General features: G+C 43.2%; 1 protein-coding gene across 3 annotated transcripts in view; it reads right to left on the bottom strand.

Moving 5' to 3' along the window:
• Nucleotides 1-9,789: 9,789 nt before the first annotated feature.
• The window catches only part of MRPS9 (mitochondrial ribosomal protein S9), an 81,025-nt gene continuing 66,132 nt past the window's right edge, over nucleotides 9,790-24,682 (bottom strand). For all 3 annotated transcript variants that reach the window (XM_029604843.1, XM_029604845.1, XM_029604844.1), the window contains 4 exons: nucleotides 21,907-22,075; nucleotides 16,525-16,633; nucleotides 11,591-11,760; nucleotides 9,790-10,033 (listed from right to left, as the gene is read on the bottom strand). In XM_029604843.1, the coding sequence (XP_029460703.1) occupies nucleotides 9,942-10,033; nucleotides 11,591-11,760; nucleotides 16,525-16,633; nucleotides 21,907-22,075 (540 nt within the window). In that variant the 3' untranslated portion in view covers nucleotides 9,790-9,941. The remainder of the gene's footprint in view (nucleotides 10,034-11,590; nucleotides 11,761-16,524; nucleotides 16,634-21,906; nucleotides 22,076-24,682) is intronic.

The following is a 24,682-nucleotide window of genomic DNA, read 5'->3' as shown; positions in this document are numbered from 1 at the left end:
CTGGAAAGGCTGCAGGCCAGGGGGAGGCAATTCTAGTCCTCAGGTGCCAGAAACAGTTGTGGTTTTCAGGATATCCACTGGATGCAAATCTCTCTCATGAATATTCTTTGTGGATATCCTGAAAACCAGACCCGCTTGTGGCACACTCCAGGGCCGGAGTTGCCTGCGCCTGATGTAGGGCTTGAGGTACTCCTTCAGACCCACCGCACAATAGTCAGACTGGGTCTTGGGCTGGATTTACATCTCTTTATTTTTATTTAACATTCTGCTTTTTCAGCACTTTAAAGTGGATTACATTCAGGTACTGTAGGTATTTCCCTATCCCCACAGGGCTTACAATCTAACAGGCCGATACAGTACAGTGCGCACTGGTGGAGCGCACTGTTAACCGGCATTTGGACGCGTGTTTTCGACGCGCTAGCTTTACCCCTTATTCAGTAAGGGGTAATAGCATGTCGAAAACGCGCGTCCAACCCCTCTGAGACTAATAGCGCCCGCAACATGCAAATGCATGTTGATGGCCCTATTAGTCATTCCCGCGCGATACAGAAAGTAAAATGTGCACATTTTATTTTTAGAAATTAGCGCCTACCCAAAGGTAGGTGCTAATTTCTGCCGGCGCCAGGGAACTGCACAGAAAAGCAGTAAAAACTGCTTTTCTGTGCACCCTCCAACTTAATATCATGGCGATATTAAGTCAGAGGTCCCAAAAGTTAAAAATAGTAAAAAAAAAAATAAAAAAATTTAAAATCGGCTCGCAGGTTGAAAACCAGACGCTCAATTTTGCCGGCGTCCGTTTTCCGAACCCGAGGCTGTCAGCGGGTTTGAGAACCGACGCCGGCAAAATTGAGCGTCGGCCGTCAAACCCGCTGACAGCCGCCGCTCCTGTCCAAAAAGAGGCGCTAGGGACGCGCTAGTGTCCCTAGCGCCTCTTTTTACCGCGGGCCCTAATTTGCATAGGCCACCCTCCTGAATCGCGCGCCCAGGAGAGCGGCCTGCACGCGCCTGCTCTCCCGCGACTTTTTCTGTATCGGCCTGTAAGTTTGTACCTGGGGCAACGGAGGGTAAAATGACTTGTCCAAGGTCACAAGGAGCAGCAGTGGGGTTTGAACCCTGATCTCCCTGGTTCATAGCCCGCTGCTCTAACCACTAAGTTACTCCTCCATTCTGCTCTTGTATCCTTAGCTGCCATTCTCCTGTACAATCCTCACCTTCACCCTTACCCCCTAAGTCCCCCAGCATGAACCTTTCCCTCCCACTGGCAGGAGAAAAGCGGCATTTTCTTTTTTTACCTGTATCTACCTCTTCTGCCAGTTTCAGTTTGAAGCCTGATCATGCAAGTGCCGGCGAATCCTGTGAGACTTCAGACAGGAGGAGGGGCTGGGAGATCTACAGCGTGCCCGAAGGGAAATCCCTGGCTCGGACTGGGTCTTCTGTTCCATTAGATATGTTTATTTGGGGAGAATACTTTTTGGAAAGTAGTTTTCACACGGCTTGGATAGGGGTGAAGTCTGCACTCGCATTTGCACGCAGAGACCTTACCGAGTATTTTCAGAGCAAACTTATGCATGCAAGTTCGCTTTCAAAATCCTCGGCTAATTGGCCCAGCATGCACACACGATCACTCGCATAAAGTTATGCTTGTTCTGCGGAAGGCATAAATCGCGCACACAAGGTTGAATTTTCAAAGAGCCGTGGGCCTTCTGGGGCATTGGCCTCGCTCTGCAATGCCCGTGCCCCGCCCATTTTCCGCCTCCCTTATTTTTGGCATGCGTACGGGTACATGCACACACAAATTGCGGCTTTTAAAACCCACATTGCTCGCGCACCCCGAACATGGGTGTGAGTGTGTGGGCATTTTTGCACGAGCAGCATTTAAAAATCGACCTCTTGGTAAATTGGAAACGAGCATGCGTGCATCTACAGACGCGCTTACGTGGGCGCAAGCTCACATAGGCTGGAATTTAAAATCGTGCTTGCAAGTGCGCGCGTATAATACAAAACGCGCCTGGTGCGCGTATGTGTGCTCCTGATTTTGAAGTTATGCGGGGGAAATGTTATTCACGTCGTTTTCCTTAGAACTCGTCGACTTTTGCACGCGGAAGAGAGCACATTTTAAAACCCGCGCACGTGAATGAAATAACCAGTCTGACCACTTGGTCTACCGGTTTGCCAAGCCTCGCTCTAGGTCATTAACACCCCCCTCCTCTCGGTTCTTCAGCCTGCACTCCCCCCCAGTTTAGCCAGATCCCTCACCCAGTCAGTTTTTGGCTACAAAGAGTTTTATTCTGACTTACACCGGATCCAGAGCAGAAGTAGCTTATATGCAGGTAACAGCCCGCTGTGCACTGCGTTCACTGGTTTCAAAATTGGGATTTACTTGTGCAAATATTGGCCGATCCACCTCAAATCCGCCACTTTTTTTTTCCCCACACGTCCTGTTGCTTGGGAACAGTTTTAGTGTGCCATTAAATAACTTTGAAAATTACCCCCTTCCATGTCAACTTGCATATTTATTTATTTAAAAGCTTTTATATAGCGTTAAGTTATTTACCATCATAACGGTTTACAATAGGGCACATATATCAAGGAAATTAAAGATCATACTTTAAATAGTGGGTGCTATTATTATTCAGTAACAAAACGACATTAAGTATAATATGGTTTACTGCTTTTCAACCTATCGGTTTGACTACAATTATCAGAGGGATAAAATAATTACCACTGTAAGCTCAAGTTAGGGAAGTTTTTGTTTAAGGCAGAGTTAAATGGAGAGCTATTCAGAGTAGGAAACAGACACTGATTAAAAGGTTCTCATCTCCATTCGCCCCCTTTCCCACAAGGCAGCACATCACAAATTTTCAGAAATCAAGTTCACTATTCCGGGTGAAAGTCAGACACAATCGCTTGACTTAGGTGCTCAGCCCCAATAAATAAAGTTCTGACTGCTAGGTGATCTGTAGCACTATCAAGAAGCAGGCAGAAACAGGGCCGAAGGATTTTAAGGCTTTGAGAAAGGAGATGATAATGTTGACATTCCTTTCTCCATTGCCTTCTGGAAACACATTTCTCTCTATTAGGTTGTAAAGTGCACCACCCTGTGGTCAGATAGTGGCATTGCGGGAGAAGAGAAAGCTTCCCACAGGCTCCCTTACCAACAAGCTCGTCTTCATTTCTTGCAGTAAGGATTTTAAGGGTAGGATATGTTTTGGATTTTTTTATTGGCATGTCATAAAGAGGCTGCTATAGAAAAGAAACATTTGGTGACTCCCACCTTCCCCTTTTTGGTACAGAAAGTTTCACATGGTTATATTTGCTAAGTGAATTTCTGTATAACAAGTACATTGATAAATATTAACAATGGTTGTTTTTCCCTATAGGAAACTAGGCAAAAAAAAAAAAAATGGAGATAGCCTGAAACTACAGGCGCTAACCTATGGCAAGGCAGCTTTAAAAATGCTTGAAATTAACCAATGGCAGGACAGCTTTAAAAATACCCAGCGCCTTCACCATGTGCTCTGAGCTTTGGAACAGCTTTCCCCAGCAGGAAATGAAAAGAAAAAGTGAAAAGTGTGAGCCGGGGCCACTAGGCGCGCTACAATCCGTAGCACGGAACTGAACACTTGTTTCAAAGGTTTCATGGGGGTGGGAAGGGTGACAGACAGATACAGTGATCTTATAAGTCCATTTTCCCTGAAGGAAATTAGGATAAAAATGATTATAAAAGTTACACCAACCCCCAAAGAAAATGTTTCATTTAGCTGCATATAAATTAAAACAAATTGATTTGTCTGTGTTGAATAAACAAATAGGGGTGCAGCCAAAAAGTGCGCACTATTTTGATTTCGTACGCACTCACTTTTTTGTGTGAGCGCTAATTGAAATGAAACGAAGGAAAGCACATCCTTCATAAATAGCTGACAAGTGATTAATTACAGCATTGCTTCTTCTCTTGCACCAAGAAGTCTTAGACAGAAATTGTCATACATTGCTTGTCACATCCCACTAACTCTCTCTCTATATATAAATCCCTTATCATAGAGGAAAAATGTGAGCAAACACAAAAAAGAATATATAATTTCACTGAATATATATATTGCTATCTCTAGATATACACATGCAGATAACTTTTGACTACGTGAGGCAGCATATACCCGTGTACATGGCCGCACGTAGTTCTACGCTAGTATTTTATAATCCACGCATATCATATGTACATAGGTTATAAAATACACGTACCTTTACCTTGGTACAAACACGTGAATACATGCAATGCACTAAAGCCATGTACTTTTCCTGCCTATTGTAAAGGTATACACACATAGATTGTACATGCAAAAAGAAAGTGGGCCATTTGTTAATTCAGAAAATTTTGCAACATGCACGTGTCAATGAAATTACCAGTTCTACTAATTAATTCAATAGCGTATTGTGCTAGGTTGAGACCCTCCTGCTTCTTCAGCCTGAGCTGCCCCTGGTTCACCCAGACCTGCCACCAAGTCATTACTACTCAGTAAGCATGCTCAATACCACTTGCACCAAATATCGTCTATTGTTCTGAATTTGTGTTCTAAACCAATATCTCTGTAACTATGTACACTGCTTAGAATATCAGATTTGTAGTTTGCGAGCTATAACATTTTAAAAATAAATTAGTGAGTGTCAAATTCTGCGAGTAAGTTGGTAAACCTACTTGCACAAAGGTCTTTTAAAATAGCAACAACATGCCTGAAGCTGGCCCTGCCCTGGAACACCTCTAGACCGTTGTTTTTTTTGGGTTTTTTTTTGCAAATACACGCACATTTCCAACTTTTGTAAAATACAGAATATGTAAGTAGAGGCAACTTATACACGTAGATGCTAATTTTTATGCATGCAAAGTTTTAAAAATTCACCCCTCAGTGCATATGTTTAGCTTATAAATTATAATTTGTTGTATATTCGGTTTCATCCAGAAGAGACGCTAAGGCAATTTCCAGTGTAATACTTTACAAGGATACATGCACCTCCCCCTCCACTCAACTTGTATTACACGAACGCCTTCAAAAGCAGGGGCGGGAAGAAAATCTTCTCTCTTTTATCACCGCCCCCACAACAGATGGGCAAACGTAAGGGGCAAGGAGCTAAAATGGCCTGACCTAAGACCACAGGCGTGACTGTAGAAAAAGACTTGAACTTGTATCCCGAGGATTTTCAAAATTCATAAGTTCCGTGCTCTGCCTAGTGGATCACATTCCACTGATGGCTGAAGCTTGCCCTGTGAGAAAGAAATGATATAGGAACGATCACTTCCGAGTGATCTTACCATAATGCGAGGGAAAGAAAACAAAGCACGTGCATTTTTATTTGTTTTGGGTTTTTTTAAATCTGGGAATTGAGTTTGGAGGACTGAGGCTGGGTTACGGTTTGGCTCCTGCTCTAGGAACTGGTTAAGGGACCGTCTTAAAGAGGCTCTGTCACTTCGACTTAAGTGAATCCATTACACTTGCTGACCACATACAACCCAACTAGAGGAGTAAAGCTTTAGCGTTTGCCTGCCTTCCTTCCGCAGATTTCACCAACAGTTTGTGGAAACAAAATTGATTTTCTGTTTCGCTGCACCTGAGCTCTGATCTTTTCTTACACATTGACATGAATTTGCTAAAAATAAAAATTTGGTATCTGCATAAAAACCTGACGATTGTTGCAAACACTGGAAAGCAAATGAAAAAAAAAATAATACTCATATAGGAGGAAGAAAGTACATTTACATTTTAAGAGTAAAGGAGAGTATTTCCCTTCCTTCTTTGCAAGTATATTCTTGTGTGAATAGGGTGCCCTTCCCGTTTTTCGGCTGCCTTTCGGTGTTTGCTTTGCAATATAATCAACAGGTTTTTATGCAGGTACCAGATTTTATTTTTTTTGAGTAAATTTGTATTTTCCTTTTGAAAACTGATGCTAAGCTTGCAGGTAAAAAGTACCAGTGGAGTTTGCACCAGTGCAGATACTTCTGAAAACTGTCCCGTTTCATCTACTGAAACAAGGCCATCTTTCTGCTCTTTTAATTTAATCTTTTTTTCTGTCTTAGTGATTTTTGGTGGTAATGAATAAAATCATTAAAAAAAATCTTTAGGGTAGATTTTAAAAGAAGATTGCGCAACCTACATGTGCGCGCGCTACCTGTATAACATACGCGCTGCCTTCCTCCGTTCCCTCCCAGGCTGCACCGAAATCAGAGCAGTCTGGAAGGGAACTTCCCTTCCCCCTAACCTAACCTTCCCACCCTTCCCCCCCTCCCAGCCCTACTCTAACCCCCCCTGACTCTTGTCTTACCTTTTGCGCCTGCCTCTGGGCGGGTGCAAGTTGCACGCACCGGCAGCCTGCCGGCGCGTGATCCTCCGACAGAGCGGCAATGGGTATTGTTCAGTGGGAGGAGGGAGAGGGTAATATGGAAGACTTGGTGGGTAACTGAAATTTGCAGATGCAAGAGGTGTTGAATTGGGTGGCTCCGGTACAGAATAGAAATAGCAGAGTGAGGGATAGTGAACCACGGTTCACTTCAGAACTGAAAGATTTAGAGAGGGAGATGAGGAGGAAAGAGAGGAAATGGGTTAGAACTGGAGGAGCTGCTTGAATAAATAGGCACTATCCGGTTGGCTAAAAAGAAGTACTATGAAGATAGGATAACTTCTTCAGGAAATAACCCAAAGGAGATTTTTCAGTTATTCAGATGTTGGGAAGAGATTGCTTCCCTCCTACAATCATTCAAAAAGGTTTAAGCTGTCATCGTTTTGCATGTCATTAGAGACAGAAGGTGGATTACATGATAGATTAGTTAATGGAGGGGTTGTTGGGCCTGTTACACTGGAGGAAGAGCAGATGTTTAGGAGGGAAGAGATTGGATTATTTGAGGAAGTGGGAAGACTGGAATGGAGTACAATTTTAAGGGACTGTAACTATGTTATATGGACCCTTGTCCTTTTTTTTTGGTTCAGAATATACCAGATGAGTTATTAACTAGGCTGGTTTTAATTGTAAATGAATCCCTGAATAGGAATATTTACCCAGAGCAGTTGAAAAAGATTATAATTTGTTTCCTCCTGAAAAAGATAGGGGCTGATAAGGAGGTGATGGGTAATTACCATCCAATAACAAATGGCCCATTTTTAGCAAAAGTTTTAGAAAAGGTAAACTAGACATCTGAAGGAAGTGTGGGTGCTGGATGAGTGTCAATCAGGGTTTCGCTCCGGTTACAGTACAGAAACTGTGCTGGTAGTGTTGAATGATATGATTGGGGAGAGTTTAGATAAGAGGAGAAACAGTGGGTTTAGGACCTTAGCGGTGCCTTTGACCTGATTGATCACCAGATATTGAATGCTCATGGTAAGGATCTAGGTTTTTCAGATAGAGTCTTAGATTGGCTCTCTTCTTTTTTTTGCGGGAGAGATTTTTGGAAGTGCATGTAAGGGATGAGAGGGCTGAGGTTTATAGTTTAAATGGTGGAGTACCTCAAGGTTCCCCCTTATCCCCGTTACTTTTTATCATCTTTTTTGCAACTACTGGGGGGGGGGGGGGGGCGTTGATTCGTAGATTGGGATTTCAGGCATAAATCTATGCGGATGACGACCAGATTGTTTGCCCTCTAGGAAAGGACCCTGTAATGAACTTGGGTAGACTTCAGTATGGCCTGCAGTGTTTAGGGAGAATAAGTTGATATTGAATGAGGAGAAAACAAAGTGGATGGTTTTCTCATATGGGGCACCTGAGCATAGTCTTCAGTTAAGGGTGGGGAAGAAAGTGTAATAATATTCATGAAATTTGGAACCTGGGGGTGATTTATTGTTTTTATATACCGACATTCGATCTGAGATATCACATCGGTTTACATTCAGGTACTGTAGGTATTTCCCTATCCCCAGAGAGCTTACAATCTAAGTTTGTACCTGAGGTAATGGAGGGTAAAGTGACTTGCCCAAGGTCACAAGGAGGGACAGCGGGACTCGAACCCTGGTCTCCTGGTCCTTTGTACTGTATGTATCTCTGATGGTGAGAATATTTTTAAAGTTGCAGCAATTGTGAAAAATAAAGAATAAAGTGAATGAAGGAGTGTTTCAGACTATAGTACAGGCACTAGCCATGCCAATTTTTGATTATTGCAACGGGGTATTGATGGGAGTTATGGGGAAGAACTTGCAAAGTTTTCAGATGCAAAATATGGTAGCCAGATTGACTTTTGGCTGCCCTAGATGTATTAGTGCCCTATGCAACCAAGCATTTTTCTGGCTTTATCCACCTGTTTGGCCACCTTAAGATCATCAGATACAATCACCCCCAGATTCCACTCTTTTGTGCTTAGGATTTCACCCCCAGTACTGTATCGCACCCTTGGATGTTTGATTCCAAATGCATCTTGTAGCATTAAATCTTAGTTGCCAGACCCTACATCATTCCTGGAGCTTTGCTAGATCCCTCCTCATTTTCCACACCTTCCTGGCTGTCTTACCCTGTTATAGATTTTGGTATCATTGGCAAAACGACAAACTTTTCCCAACAATCCTTCCGCTGTTGCTCACAAAAATGTTGAAAAGATCTGGACCCAGGACTGAAAACTGAGACACACAGCTAGTAATGGACATCATTTACCCTTTGTCGTCTCCCACTCAGGCAGTTTCTAACCCAGTCATTCACTCTAGGCCCCATACCAAGGGCACTCTATTTATAAATCTTCTGTGCAGAACCGTATCAACAGCATTATTGAAATCCAAGCACACTACATCTAGCACTCTTCCTTAATCTAACTCTCTGGTCAACCAATCAAAGAAATTCATCAGATTTGTCTATTTCTAGTAAAATCAGGCTGCCTTGCATCTTGCAATCGATTGGATTCCAGGATTTGCACTATCTTCTGCTTGTTAGCAGCAACTCCATTAATTTGCTCACCACAGAGGTTCTGGGCCTCCTTTCTTTGAAAGAGGCCTGCATCCTGTGGCATGAAAAGGCTGGAGGTATTTAAATGTCTCTATGATGTCCCTCTATCCCACCTTTCCTGCTGGAGTCCCACAAGGGACTCCAGCCTTTCTTCTTAAATATTATAGCTTTATTGCAACATTCACCCTACAAACAATGGAAACTGCTTACCTCCGGCAGTGGACTTGTGGCTTTGACCTTCTGACAGCGGGTTCAGGTGCTGCTTGCTCCTGGAGACATGGGGCCTTTTGTTTCCCATCTGGGCTCACTCTGTTATCCTGCTCAGCAGGGTCCTATCCATAAAGCCATCTTTACCTTTCTCTGTATGATTTAAGGTGGACTAGGCATCTAGCCTGGTCCTACACAGGTTAAGGAGGGTAGTAGGGCCACTACTTTATAAGGACAATGATTAAATATTTAGGCATTTCTGTGTATCTCAGAAATTATGAGAGCCCAGAGATGTTTGAAACTGTAATTTTAGTATAAAGAGATTATCTATCTAAATGTTTCTTTAATGTCTATTATAAAAATTCCTTTGGTAATCCATTATAGCTAACCTGATCTTCTTGAAAATACCAAAGATGTAGTGAGATAGGAGCAGATGACCTAGTGCTTAAATGAAGGGATTGGGAACTGGGAGATCAGAGTTCAAATCCTGTGTCTATTACCAACACTTCTTGTGACCTCAGGAATGCCATTTTATCTCATATACCACACCCTTAAGTAGGGCTCAATTCAGGCCATGTTTCTGTGTGTTCCTCATGGAAATGCCTAATTTGTGCTTTGAGGAAAATGCACCCTCAAAATCAGTTTTTGTAACCGAAAGAAGGAAAAATGCTAAAATTATGAAGCCACATTTTATTATCAAAAAGTTGTTCACAGCAAGGAATCGTATATATGCAGCAATCAAGTTTGATTTTGGTATGTACAGTAGCAAGCTGTCCTCTTGTTCTCTCTGGCTTGGTATTAAAAAAAAAAAAAAAAAAAAAAAAGACTCAACGTTTTTTCCAGGTGAACTTCCTGCGGGCTCCCTCTTGGCCAGGTTTCTTTCGTTCTCTGACACGAGGATCTATAGTGAGTAGTCCAGCTATTAGAGGAACGGAGGGAAAAGCATTTTGTCATTACAAAATTCCAACATTTTACAATGACAGGTTTATGGTATTCCTATTTTCTTAAAATTACTCCTCTGTTTACTGACAGATTAATCGTTTGATTTTATGATGCTCCCTCACATCCTGAACGCGGTCCCATTTTACACAATCATAAGACCAGAGACATAAAGGAATGACACCGGAAGAGTGGACAAGCAATGAATTTCTACACAAAGGCAAAGAGTTGGATAAGAAGCAATAATATTACTATCCAAATAGTACCTAGTTTTACTTGCCATGGTCACACAGAGAAGCCACTGGCACAGTAGAAAATTGCAAACTAATCATCATCATCATCAACAACTGTCTTTTATCAGAAAATGTGAAAGCACAACTAGAAGCCAGAATATACCTCTGAGGAATGAAACAATGGGGCATTTAAAAAGCAAAGCCAGTTATTCCTTATGACAGGGGTCCCCCCCAAACTTGGCTCTCAAGGGCTGAACCCAGTCGGGTTTTCAGGATTTCCACTATGAATATCCGTGGGACCTATCTGCATACGAAAGAGGGTGTGCATGCAAACAGATCTCATGCATATTCATTCTGGAAACCAAACTGGGTTTGCAGCCCTTGAGAACGGAGTTTGGGGGATCCCTGTCTTACGGGGTCAGTTTATCAAAGCGTTTAGGGGCCTTAGCTCCTTTGAAAGTGCACTAGGGCAGAAGTGCCTAAAATTTAGCAACCTAAAAAGTGCAGGGCTCCGGGACAGTTAGGGTGGAGAAAAAAAAACCCAAAACATTGTGTGTGCTTGGCACCGATTTTGCACTAGGTTCCTAACTTAGGTCCCAAAACCTAGGAAAATGAACGGCAGGTCTAAATTTAGTTCCCTAAGTTTAAGAAACCTAAATTTAGGTGAATTTTCATTAGAAAATTTAAGAAACCTAATTTCACCTGAAAAGCCTCTGAAATTTTTTGCAAGCTGAACCCTATGTGTTTTTTCTTAGAGGGGTGTCCTTGTCACTAAAAATACCATCACGCAATGACCGAGTAAGCAGAGGTAGAAAGTACTCGATCAGCAGGCAAGCTGAATTGTCCCTTCAAAGGCGATCCCTCTAAAACAGGACGGATAAACTCAATACACGGAAATCTGCCCTACCACTTTCTATGGATAGACAGAACATTTTGCTTCTCAATACTCATAGCCTTGAGTTATGGGCAAACAATATATTCATGGGGGTCAATGACGATACCCTTCATCCCAATAGGCAGACCTGACGGGCTCACCCTCGTTTCTTGAATCTCCGAGTCATCGAAGTGACAACCAAATTCAAAATAAAAACAGCACCCTATATTCATGTCATTAACAGTATTTCATTTATGATCCTAACCCAGTAACAATTCTGCATTCGCCAGCAAGAGGCATGGACAAAATTAAAAAAAAAAAAAGTAAGTGTGTGCTCATGGTAAATTGTCCGGGAACCTGTAAGTAATAGGAAAGCCTAACACATGTATATTACATTGCTACGCTGATCAAGGCTCGCTAATTTCCGTACCTTGTCTCATAAATTCTATTTCATTCTCTGCGACGAAGCTCATCAAGGCTTTGGAGGAAGCTAAGCGAATTGCTCCAGCCTGCGATGGCTTCCCTCCATCTGACACTGTGCACGTCATGTCATGTTTTCCAAGTCTATCCAGGAATTGAAATGGGAACATCAACTGCTCTCTGAAAATATATAGAGGTGCATGTAACTGCCATAAAGCAAGACACTGCTTATGTATACATTCATACGAAGCGGGAGTAAACCAATTGCATACAATCATTAAAACACGATGGCAGAAAGAGACCATACGGCCAATCAGAGTTTGAACAAAAGACCCCGATAAATAATTGTCAATTCTGGATACTATTGTGCTTTATGAACTATATGAGGGCTATAGAAAAAAAAAAAACTTTCTAAAATTGCCATCCAATTATTTAGCTATCTGTAACTATAAAATGTCAAAAATCAACAAAATGTTCACAAAATATACACGTGTATGAATTATCAGGATCATTTTCAAATACTTACCCAGGAGTTGGGCAAGTAACTCAACATAAGCAGCTTCTGTGCATGATAAGCAAACTTTCAGAAGCGTTGGAGTATGTGCATACGTAGAGGACATTTTGAGGTTGCACACATTTTATAAGCAAAGTGTGCACATACCCCACCAAACCTGCAGGCGCTTTTACACCTATTTAAATCACAATAATAAATCGGACTTCTTTTTGGAGTGGTAAGTCTGGGGCACGTGGAGGAGGATGTGCCTGAACTGGTGCTTGGAAGTAGGCACATACGTAAGCATTTTAAACTAAGTATGCGCATGCATCAGCCAACTTTACAAAATCCCTGCCTTGGTGCATAAACTGAGGATTTAGAAAAACCGTGTGACTCCTGCCAATTTATAAAATACAGGCGCAACTCTTAAGCACACATAGTTAAACATGTGTGTGTGTGTTGGCTTACACTCACTACTGAAAATTACTCTCTACGTGGTCAATTTTTATTTCAACGTGTACCGCTGGAAGTTATGCATTTTAAGCGGCTTTCACTTGCACAAGCAATATTTCGTAAAAGCTTGAAGCATGCACATATCAACAGTGTTGTGCAGAAAGGTCAACAAAGAAAAGGAAAGCACTGTGGTAGGGTTCAGAAGATCGCACGCAAGGTAGCATTTTGTAAACGATATACACCACATACATTAGCAAACATGCGCATGCTTTCACACCTCCTACACGAGTTATGGAAATGAGGTCGCGCTTGTCTTTTGTCGTTAACCTTTGGGAGGCAGGTCCTGATTAAGTGGTCACAGGATAGGGTGGAGGTCTGGGGGAACTGGAGATTAAAGGTATGCGCAGAAGCATCATCGTAAGCTGAGCACGCGCACACTTTCTAACACGCTTGCCGCCATGCACACACTGCAGTGATTTCGTGCACGTGTTACAATTATTTTGCACATAAAATATATGCAGTTACTAAAACAGGTAGCTACAGAAAGTATATGGCTCCCTGAATTAAAAAAAAAAAAAAAGCCGTACGCATACTGAAATAAACACTGCACAAGTTTGAGGCAGAAATACATGGTAGCTTGAGAGCTGCGTAGCTCCCGCCACACAGTTTATAAAATACAGCCTTAACTCTAAACGCACCAAGGTATACGTGCATGTGCTGACTTGTGCACACTGTTGAAAAATTAGCCTCTATATGGGTTTATATTTCAACAAATATACAATCACACACCCCTGACTACAAAGAAAATGTTGATTTGTGTAAGGCCCATTAACCCAACCCAGAAAATGGGCTGATCCTATTTCATCCCTGTCTTAACATGAGAAGTGAGCCGGTCCAGTAGGGGGCGTATTGAGATTTCAGAGGCAATACCAGAGACAGAGAGTGAAAAGGGGGAGGGTTCGTGAAGAGGAGTTGGACCTTGATGTAGTACTTGCATCCAGAACTCTACTGAGTCAGGAGGGAGACTTCTTACTACATAATGCCTCTATATCACTCCATGGTGAGACCGCACCTTGAATACTGTGTACAATTCTGGTCGCCGCATCTCAAAAAAGATATAGTTGCAATGGAAAAGGTACAGAGAAGGGCAACCAAAATGATAAAGGGGATGGAACAGCTCCCCTATGAGGAAAGGCTGAAGAGGTTAGGGCTGTTCAGCTTGGAGAAGAGACGGCTGAGGGGGGATATGATAGAGGTCATTAAGATCATAAGAGGCCTTGAACAAGTAGATGTGACTCGGTTATTTACACTTTCGAATAATAGAAGGACTAGGGGGCATTCCATGAAGTTAGCAAGTAGCACATTTAAGACTAATCGGAGAAAATTCTCTCTCACTCAACGCACAATAAAGCTCTGGAATTTGTTGCCAGAGGATGTGGTTAGTGCAGTTAGTGTAGCTGGGTTCAAAAAAGGTTTGGATAAGTTCTTGGAGGAGAAGTCCATTAACGGCTATTAATCAAGTTTATTTAGGGAATAGCCGCTGCTATTAACTGCATCAGTAGCATGGGATCTTCTTAGTGTTTGGATAATTGCCAGGTTCTTGTGGCCTGGTTTGGCCTCTGTTGGAAACAGGATGCTGGGCTTGATGGACCCTTGGTCTGACCCAGCATGGCAATTTCTTATGTTACGATGACTCTTTTGCATTAAGCAAGAGAGTCTGGCGAGAGTGTCACGAGTCAGACCAAACCGATTAGATACGCCTCTATACAGGACTCTGATGGGAAGCAGGCCAGCAAAGTGAAAGCTCACCTGTAGAGATATCAAAAGATCTGTTTTGCCAAGGGGCATGGGAACAGTGAGTAGAAATCACCTTGCCTAAGATATTACCACAGTATCCTTGTTTATGCTGTGGTGGGGAGAGAGCTGTAGCCTCAGTGTATTGGCCTGGTGTTCCGAAAGTAATATACTGATGGACTTAACTTTGTGGACGAGACACAGATGGATTATTTTGTTGTCAGCCCAAAAAGAAGCCCTGTTGAACCGGGAAAGTAATCTCATTGAGTTCAGAGAATACCAGAAGATTCCTTCACCTTTTATTTGAGGAACAGGTATTCCAATTACATTTCAAGTGGAGTTTGGACCTTGCTTAGCCTGACAGAAAGGAATAGGAGAATGGACTGTAAATCATTTATCTGCTTCTTTTTGTAAATATTTGCTTCAGTAACTTTTGGGTTGACATTTACCAGCTCATTAAAAGCAAGTCCCGGGGGATCCAAGATGGCGCATCTAGCTGTGCGTGTTTGAGCCGTTGTTTCGTTACTAACCTGTTGGTTTGATATGCCTCATTCCGGCCGACAACAAAGGGCTAAGGTAAAGGATGTCTCGGCTACATCTCCAGAGTCCCGTAGTCGGCCCAATGGACGTTCACGTGCTGCAGGTGGGTGGGGTATTGGGGGGGGGGGGGGGGGGGGGGGAATGTCCTGGGAATCGGTTCGCTGGAAGATGTGCGAAAGGACTCGACTCCTTCCTTGATTCATCACCATCTCTGTCCCCGGTGGAAAGGACTGACCCTGTAAATCCCGTTGAGGCGAGATCACTCACTCGATGACGACGCCTAGGGCGCTAAGTCTTGCCCTGAGGCCGTGGAGCTGGCTGGGACTGACTCAGAGCTGGATAATACTGGCGGCGTTACAGGGAGAACCTCTGGAGGTGAACCTCAGCGGCAGCATGAAGTTGTTCCTCCCCATATGGAAGTTTCTTTGGATTTATCACCGTTTAAACTATCCAAAATGGTAAGACCAATCATCTTTACACTAGAAACAGTTTGGGAAGCTATTCTGAACTTTAATATCACCGTCCAATTAAATCCTTTGGGGAATTGCGTAAAGGCTTTGGTCAACCGGGTGAAAATGCTGAAATCTGAGAATAAAAATACTGCTAAATTCTGTGAGACATTTAAACGGGGTTTGGAAAGGTCTGCTTTGTTAAAGGATAATCGGATGCTGAACCCCTTATATCTAGGGTGTGTTATTTACTGCCCTTTAAAAAAGGTGCAACTGACAAACAGAACACGCAGTCTTTTTCACCGATTAAACCAAACAACTTGAATCTTACGACGATTCTTGAGACCTCAGAGCAAGATGGCTTCTCCAGCAACCCTGGCAGTCACATTTCTATTGGAATCTGACAGAGACTGGATTCTGAAAATGTTCTTTCGTTTATCGTTTGGAAAACACTTCTTCATCTAAAAAAAGGTGGAATCTACCCGGACTTGTCAAGACAGAAAAAGCGGAAGCAGTTTTTATTAACGAGGCCTAAGCTTTTAGACCTGGATGCTTTTTTCCTGCTTAAATTCCCGTGCAAATATCTTATTAAGTATCAGATGTCTCATATGTTTTTTCCCCAATCTTCCCAAATCTCATCTTTTCTTAGTGATGATTTCTCCCATTGAAGGATCTTCACCTTTACCCGCTAGCAAGGCTCCTGATGCTCGGATAGGATGTCCGTACGATTGGTAGTTATTACTTCTTATTATATTTAATGCTATATATTTCCCTTGGGTTATTTTAGGATCCCCCCCCCCAGTTTTGAGGACTAGGATTACAAGAGGCCTCAAACTTTTACTTATTATTGAATTTCTGGTTTATTTTGTATTTTCTGTTCACTGTCACTTTGCTTTCAGTTTCAAGTGAATTCTTGAACTGAAATTGAAATACTCAAAATAAATAAATAAATAAAAAGGAAGTCCTTGGCGATGTGAAGTGGATTGCTGCATAACCCCTGGGCCCCCCCCCTTCACCATCCATACAGCCCCATAAATAGGGGCTCATGCCCCCAGTCACCGTAGTAATCGTGAAGAGGGTAAACTCCAGTTGTCTCAAATACAGTCAGAAATGGTAAAACGAAGACTCCAAACTCTGCAGTTAACAATAACAAATTAAAAGCACTATATTTGCTTACTATTAGTTTTGCTGAGGCATTTTGCATAAAACTCTCACCTGTGCTGGAGCACTGGGAAGTACTCTAAGTAGTCTATACCATTGACCGTTATTTTGCCTGTCCCCTTGTCATACAATACGACAGTTGCTCGAGCCGTCTTTCTTTGTCCTTAAAAGAATGAAAACTCCCGTTATCCGCTAGTATAAAAGTGTGAAAGCAAAGGGAGTATTTCTATGAAACGACGACACGTCAAAAATTATTTTATCATCATTCAAAATGTTACAAAAAAGAGCTGCAACTTCTTCAGGCTACGAGATCATATCACCCAAAACGGATTACTTTGATTTCTTGTTAGCAATAATACACGCTTTTTTCTTGCCTTGCAAGGGCATTCCTTATAGCCTGCTTCTTTGATTTATATCTACCTAAGCAAATGTCATTGTCAGGTGTACATCCCTAACAATAGCACACTAGTCTCGTAAACTGTCAAAAATTGCTTTGCTGGTAATATTTGATCTAAATTTCCCTCTGAAGCCAGCGATTTACTGCCAAAATGCACGCTGAGGTTGTTATTTCTTGGGCATTTGAACATAACGCTACCTGGCTTTATGCCTGGTGACAAACATTTCGTCACTTTCGCTATTTCTTAAATTAAGACAGATCCAGACTGCATTTGGATCAACTGAACCTTGGGTGACCCAAGAAACTCTAAACTGAGCACAAATGTTGGAGGATCTTGTTGGATCAGATTCCTCTGGCAAGCTTGGTGGGCCAGTGGGAAGTTTTCTACCCTGCCCTGTGGAAGCCCTGGGGTAGGACTCCCAATTCAGGTCTTTCCTTCCCTAGTGTCGGCTGGGGCTTGGGGATGCTACAGAAGCAGCGTTCACAGTCCCATTCGATGGTGACATCTAGTGGGTAGAGTACCGACACCTCTTAGGCTGGTTCTAGAGGGAGCAGTGATTTGTGGACAATGGCCAAGGATTGTTACTATAATGGCTGGCCTGAGATGGGAGGGAAATGTAAAAAAATAGGGGGGAAAAAAAAACAACCAGGTAGTTGCAAATGAAAGCTCATGGCACCCGATCCCAAGGTGTAAGAGGAAACCGCCAGACCAAAACATTAATTTGTAGCAATGGAAAAACGACTGGACATTCAAAAGCTCCAAATGGGCTTACAGGGCTGCTGCTTAAGCTTTGGTACTACAGCATTGGGTTTTTCTATTTGGATGTCATCAGATGTTCATTTGGTACCCCACACTGAAACATCAGCAATAGTTTCAGGTACAAAAAAAAGAAAGTTTTCCCCTATCGACAGAGGAAGGAACACATTTTACCCTTCTGGTGACAAAACCAAATGGATTATAAAGGAGGCATGTACAAGTGTCTTCACTAGAGTCCACCTTGTCAGACCGGCTTCTGCCTCTGCCTATTAAGCGGGAGAAAAGTATCCATGGCCTAGACCAGTGGTTCTCAACCCGTTTTCTATCAGGACACACCTGAGAGGTGACGCTCACATGCGTGACACTCTGACCACATGACCATCATGGGACTTAATATAAGCATCTGCTCTGCATCCACAGGAGACCCCCGCTTCCTAACAAGGGGTGCAGAGCAGAACTAAGACACTTCCTTGTACAACTCGCCTTACAAAAAAAAGATATTCTGATTCTGGTCTCATCTCAATAACAGCATCACAAACTCCCTCTACGGCCAGGTGCATTGTAAAATAATACAAACAAACCCAACTCTGTACACGACTATCAACCCTGCCATACCCTCAGCAGCACCAACAATAGCCCTACCCATGAAAAGGCAGCCGTTCACCACCAGTTCCATATAATACTGAGAAAGTACAACACATACGACGGATACAAACCTCTAGTAAAGTACCTCATCTCAGTCACATACACACAGAACACAGACAGACCTAACTTCACCTAATATAGAATGAGAGACCTCAAAGTACAAATGTGCAAACAAAACCTGGAATGGAAACCCCAAGACCTTCTGCATGCAGTGCAAGACTGGAGACTAGAAACAGAAATATATTTCCTTCTACACTAAGCAAAGTTCAAAGAGAGAAGAAATGCACACTCTCAAAACTGACATAGTCTGGCCCTTGTACCCAGTCACTCCCCTCCATGCCCCCAATCACCCCTTAACTTCTCTCAACTACTCGGCCATCCCTTCACATGCTCATATCCCCGAACATTACTGACACCTCCCACCCCATATCCTCTTCCCCATGCTCCCTCTCTTCCCTGCTCAACTCTTTCTGCCCTTCCCTACCCAGAATACCTCTGGCCAGATCTTTCCTACCCCTTCCTGCTCAGCATCCCCCACTTCCTTCTTCCCCATCCCAGTTGCACACATCCATCTCTTTTCCCTGTCCAGCAGCTCCCAGCCTCCTTTCCTCCCCCCATACTCCCTATCTCCCCATGCCTTCTTGCCCGCCTCTCCCTACCCAGCAACCCCAACCTCTTTCCTCCCCCCATACTCCCTATCTCCCCATGCCTTCTTGCCCGCCTCTCCCTACCCAGCAACCCCAACCTCTTTCCTCCCCCCATACTCCCTATCTCCCCATGCCTTCTTGCCCACCTCTCCCTACCCAGCAACCCCAACCTCTTTCCTCCCCCCGCCTTCCTGCCCACCTCTCCCTACCCAGAAACCCCAACCTCTTTCCTCCCCCCGCCTTCCTGCCCACCTCTCCCTACCCAGAAACCCCAACCTCTTTCCTCCCCCCGCCTTCCTGCCCACCTCTCCCTACCCAGAAACCCCAACCTCTTTCCTCCCCCCGCCTTCCTGCCCACCTCTCCCTACCCAGAAACCCCAACCTCCTTTTCTCCCCCCCATACTCCCTATCTCCCCATGCCTTCTTGCCCGCCTCTCCCTACCCAGCAACCCCAACCTCTTTCCTCCCCCCGCCTTCCTGCCCGCCTCTCCCTACCCAGAAACCCCAACCTCCTTTTCTCCCCCCCATACTCCCTATCTCTCCTGGGTTTCTGCTGCTAAGGACGCACTATTGTCCCTAGCGCCTCCTTTTTAGTGCAACCCCCCTCATTTAAACACAGTATCGCGCGCCCAGGAGAGGTGGCTGGGCGTGTGTTAGGGAAGCGAGTGCTCAACACTGAACGCCCGTTTTCCTGTGCACTTTTTCAGTATCGGCCTGACTGAGAACAAAATACCACTAACCCTGTGCCTGGAGCGGTGCCACCTTAAGCTCAGGAAAATCAGTCAGGCCTTCCCCCCCCCAAGACCCACATCTTGGACCTAACTTCCTGAACTCCTGTGTTATACACAACAGGGACACAACCGGGTCGTTTTCTATGCTGGATCCCAATGCTATGTTACTGATTCAATTGTAAGCTGTTCTAATGCCTCTATTCATTTACATTTATTGTAATCTGCCTGGAGACCAACTTTGAGGAAAAGCGAAACAACAAATGTTAATCAATAAATAATAAATCAAGGACATACATACACACTTGCTCCATTTCTCAAACATACTCTCTCCTTGTCTCACACAGAAACATACTCCTTTGACGACACACACATCAATGCATACACCCAGCAACATATACACAAATATTCTCTATTTCACACAGACTCACAAACGATGACATTATCTCAGTCCCTGACACACACACACAAATTCCCAGCTCTCTCTCAAATATACACACACAGTATTCCCTTTCTCAAAGACACAAGTTCTCCTCTTGCACAATAAATCACCCATAACTCGTCTCTCTGTCACATACACACCCGCACAAAAATCAGTCTCGCACTTGCTCACATATACGAGCATAGCTTGAGCACATCTCAAACATACATACAAACATATTTTGGAAATTTGCACTCAATATAAAGAATGTCTTTGAAAATGTAGTGTATAGTTTTCCAATCTTCTTTTCCTGTGACTCTAAATCGTGCCCTTGAGCATAAGGCCCTTCAAAAGACCGTCAGTATTACACAGCATTGCTCTGCAAGGCTCTTGGGCCCACACACAATAACACTGTACCTAATTTGACCTAACCAGGCTTGAACTCGTGCTTCTGGGAAATACTACCCAATCAGAACACCCTCAGACTTCATTGGCTCCTGTGTCAGTGAAAGGTAATGGCCCGTTTGATACGACACTGACAAATTTCAAAAGGAGCCACCTCTATGCGTAAAAGGCAGACACTGGACATAAAGAGGTACCTATGAACCTGAAGCACAGGCCTTGGACTCTCAAGAGCCATAACTGAACATGAAGGAAAGTTGGGGACATGAATTACAGCCTTTTGGCTATTTGACGGTAAGCTAATTAGGGAAAGAAATCCTCTCTCATCACTTTTTCTTGTTTTCATTTCTCATTACATAACAGGACCTCTTCTCTCTCTGTGCTACGGTTTTTTTTGCAATCCACAAGACTTGTATCAACCTTAAACCTCTTAAATAAAATATTCTTATGACATGAATACCTGCTTGTGTGTGAATCCTATTCTACTACACTCACTGCCTCCGGGGCCGATGCAGTATGGTGCGCTAAGCCGAGGGCACCGTTAACGTGGACGCGGGTAGAATAGGCTCTAATCAATCCACTAATGCAATAAGGGGATTAGCGCCTATTCCACGCGCGTCTAACGCGGAGTGAACGCAATAGCACTCTTCGCGTGCAAATGCACGCGAAGAGCGCTATTAGGCATTCACTCCCGATGCACAAAGAAAAAATGTGCGTCTCGGACGCACATTTACCTGTCATCCATTAACGCCTGCCAGGAGCAGGCGTTAATAGATGCGCGCATCAAAAAAAAGAATACAAATGAAAAGAAAATAAAATTGACGATCGGGCCCATCACAAAAACCGATGCCAAGTTTAAACGGAGTCCGTTTTCGTGACCGCCGTAAGGCAGTAAGGGAAACCGACGCCGATAGACCCGGCGTTGGTTTTAAAAGAATGGGACATGCAGCCTTCCAGCCTAGAATGACTGACTTATTCCAGCGCAGGGTCGCCCTATGGGGCGCCATGCGCACGTTAAGAGAGCGGGCGCTGACTGTTCAGCGCCCGCTTTCTACGCGCCTTCATTGCATCAGCCCCCCTGGAAGGTGGACCTAGACCATCATTACTAATCTTTATTACAAGGGCCATCGTGGCTGATATGCAAACGTATTTCACGGCCAGTTAAAGTAGCATTATATGGAAAGTTGAATGATTATGCATCTCACAGTCAGAAATGTACTTGGAGAGGAAGCGAACGTTTAGCAACCTCATTGATACCTGGTGAGAAGTGAAGCTCCCCAGGGGTCATTGCTGAGAAAGTAATTAAGAAAGACTTGGCTGGCTAGACAGTCAAGCTGTTATACCAGAGCAGTCAGCTAACCACAACAGTTAGTATGGCAGCATTTATATAAGTCAGGCCTAAAAAGAAAATCCTTAGCTCTCTCTCTTAAAGCAATTACCTGCGCCAGTGCTGAAGGCCACACCTTGCTCATCATACTGCAGGGGCTCAGCCAGCAGTTTCTTTGACTCTATATCTAGCTGCTTCCGAAACTTTAACACATACTCTTCCTCAGTGCTGCAATACGGCTGAGTTAATATCCTCTCCAGCAGCTGAATAAAGAGCCGGTGCTGTGGAGAGCAAAACTTCATTAGATGTCATCATCACTGCATTTTTCTATTTTTATAAATGTGATCCTTACTAGGTTTTCCCGCTGTATCTGTAGGCTGTTTTAAAAATAGTGCACCGAGGCAGCACTATCTGCTCGCCTACAGACATCTGATTTATTTATTTTAATTATTCATTCAATTTCCTATACTGCAATCTCAGCCTAAATAAAAAGTCGTCCAATTCTCTTTTAAGCAACAGATTTACAAACTGTGAGGTCAATATTCCAAAAGGGCTCATCCAGGGAACTTCTGGAGTTACCCACATGAAATCTGATATTTGAATATTTCCCACCCGGCTACTGAGAGGCAGTGCTCGGGGCATGGTTTCACTTTGTTTGGGCAGAGCTGATATACAGTGCCACCAGGAAGAACCTTACCTAGGTATCTTCAGCAGAGACTATTGGGAAAAACATGGTTCCTAACCCTGAAAAAAAAGGGTATTCAAGGGATTGTGGATCTTGAATAAATCTTTTTGTTAGGACAGTGGTAAAAAGTTTCCAGCTCCAGTAAGCCACACATAGTCATACAGAAATCACCGTAGTTTAGAAAATGGAAATTCTTGGATGCTAACGACTCAAATAATAAATATATTTTTTACTAGGTGTTCAAGCTGTGCTACTTTAATGTTTATGACTTCCCTTTACAACAGAACAATCGAGCTATTTAAAACCTGAAGAGGCACTTGACTCAAAGGGCAACCTGTTGAAATAAATTACCTTCCCCGCTCTGCGTTTTTCCCTTGTTCCAGAACACGATATTAGAAAATGAATGTCTCAATCTTAACCCATTTTGTACTGAAGGTTTCCACAATCTGACACAAAAAAAGGGCCAGATGGATTAATGGTTTTATCCAAACAGACCTGAAATGGGAGACAGCTTAGCACAAGTGGCCCAACATGTAAAAAAAAAAATAAAAAAATAAAAACAAACTACATTTGTATTTCATGGCAATCACTGCAGACCAGGGGTGGGCAAACTCTAATCCTTGAGGGCCTCTGACTGGATTTTCAGGATACCGGGATGGCATAGAGTCCAACAGGATAAACATCCTGCATGAGACTAAATACAAAATTGAATCTTTATGGGTAGAAATCCCTTGTGTGTCGGGGAAGACTATAGTGATAGGGGTATACTACCGTCCACCTGGTCAAGATGGTGAGACGGACAGTGAAATGCTAAGAGAAATTAGGGAAGCTAACCAAATTGGTAGTGCGGTAATAATGGGAGACTTCAATTACCCCAATATTGCCTGGGTAAATGTGTCATCGGGACACGCTAGAGAGATAACGTTCCTGGATGGAATAAATGATAGCTTTATGGAGCAATTGGTTCAGGAACCAATGAGAGAGGGAGCAATTTTAGATCTAATTCTCAGTGGAGCACAGGATTTGGTGAGAGAGGTAACAGTGGTGGGGCCGCTTGGCAATAGTGATCATAATATGATCAAATTTGATTTAATGACTGGAAAAGGAACAGTGTGCAAATCCAAGGCTCTCGTGCTAAACTTTCAAAAGGGAAACTTTGATAAGATGAGAAAAATTGTTAGAAAAAAACTGAAAGGAGCAGCTACAAAAGTAAAAAATGTGCAAGAGGCATGGTCATTGTTAAAAAATACCATTCTAGAAGCACAGTCCAGATGTATTCCACACATTAAGAAAGGTGGAAAGAAGGCAAAACGATTACCGGCATGGTTAAAAGGGGAGCTGAAAGAAGCTATTTTAGCCAAAAGATCTTCATTCAAAAATTGGAAGAAGGATCCAACAGAAGAAAATAGGATAATGCATAAACGTTGGCAAGTTAAATGTAAGACATTGATAAGACAGGCTAAGAGAGAATTTGAAAAGGAGTTGGCCGTAGAGGCAAAAACTCACAGTAAAAACTTTTTAAAATATTTCCGAAGCAGAAAGCCTGTGAGGGAGTCAGTTGGACCGTTAAGATGATAGAGGGGTTAAAGGGGCACTTAGAGAAGATAAGGCCATCGTGGAAAGATTAAATGATTTCTTTGCTTCGGTGTTTAGTGAAGAGGAGGCTGGGGAGGTACCCGTACTGGAGAAGGTTTTCGTGGGTAATGATTCAGATGGACTGAATCAAATCACGGTGAACCTAGAAGATATGGTAGACCTGATTGACAAACTGAAGAGTAGTAAATCACTTGGACCGGATGGTATACACCCCAGAGTTCTGAAGGAACTAAAAAATGAAATTTCAGACCTATTAGTAAAAATTTGTAACCTATCATTAAAATCATCCATTGGAGCTGAAGACTGGAGGATAGCAAATGTATCCCCAATATTTAAAAAGGGCTCCGGGGCGATCCGGGAATCTACAGACCGGTTAGCCTGACTTCAGTGCCAGGAAAAATAGTGGAAAGTGTTCTAAACATCAAAATCACAGAACATATAGAAAGACATGGTTTAATGGAACAAAGTCAGCATGGCTTTACCCAGGGCAAGTCTTGCCTCACACATCTGCTTCACTTTTTTGAAGGAGTTAATAAACATGTAGATAAAGGTGAACCGGTAGATGTAGTGTACTTGGATTTTCATAAGGCATTTGACAAAGTTCCTC

The sequence above is a fragment of the Rhinatrema bivittatum genome, chromosome 5 (genome assembly GCF_901001135.1).
Source record: "Rhinatrema bivittatum chromosome 5, aRhiBiv1.1, whole genome shotgun sequence".
In the NCBI taxonomy this organism is placed as follows: Eukaryota; Metazoa; Chordata; class Amphibia; order Gymnophiona; family Rhinatrematidae; genus Rhinatrema; species Rhinatrema bivittatum.
Note: the sequence above shows the minus strand (reverse complement) of the source record. Positions and strands in the feature narration are given on the sequence as shown.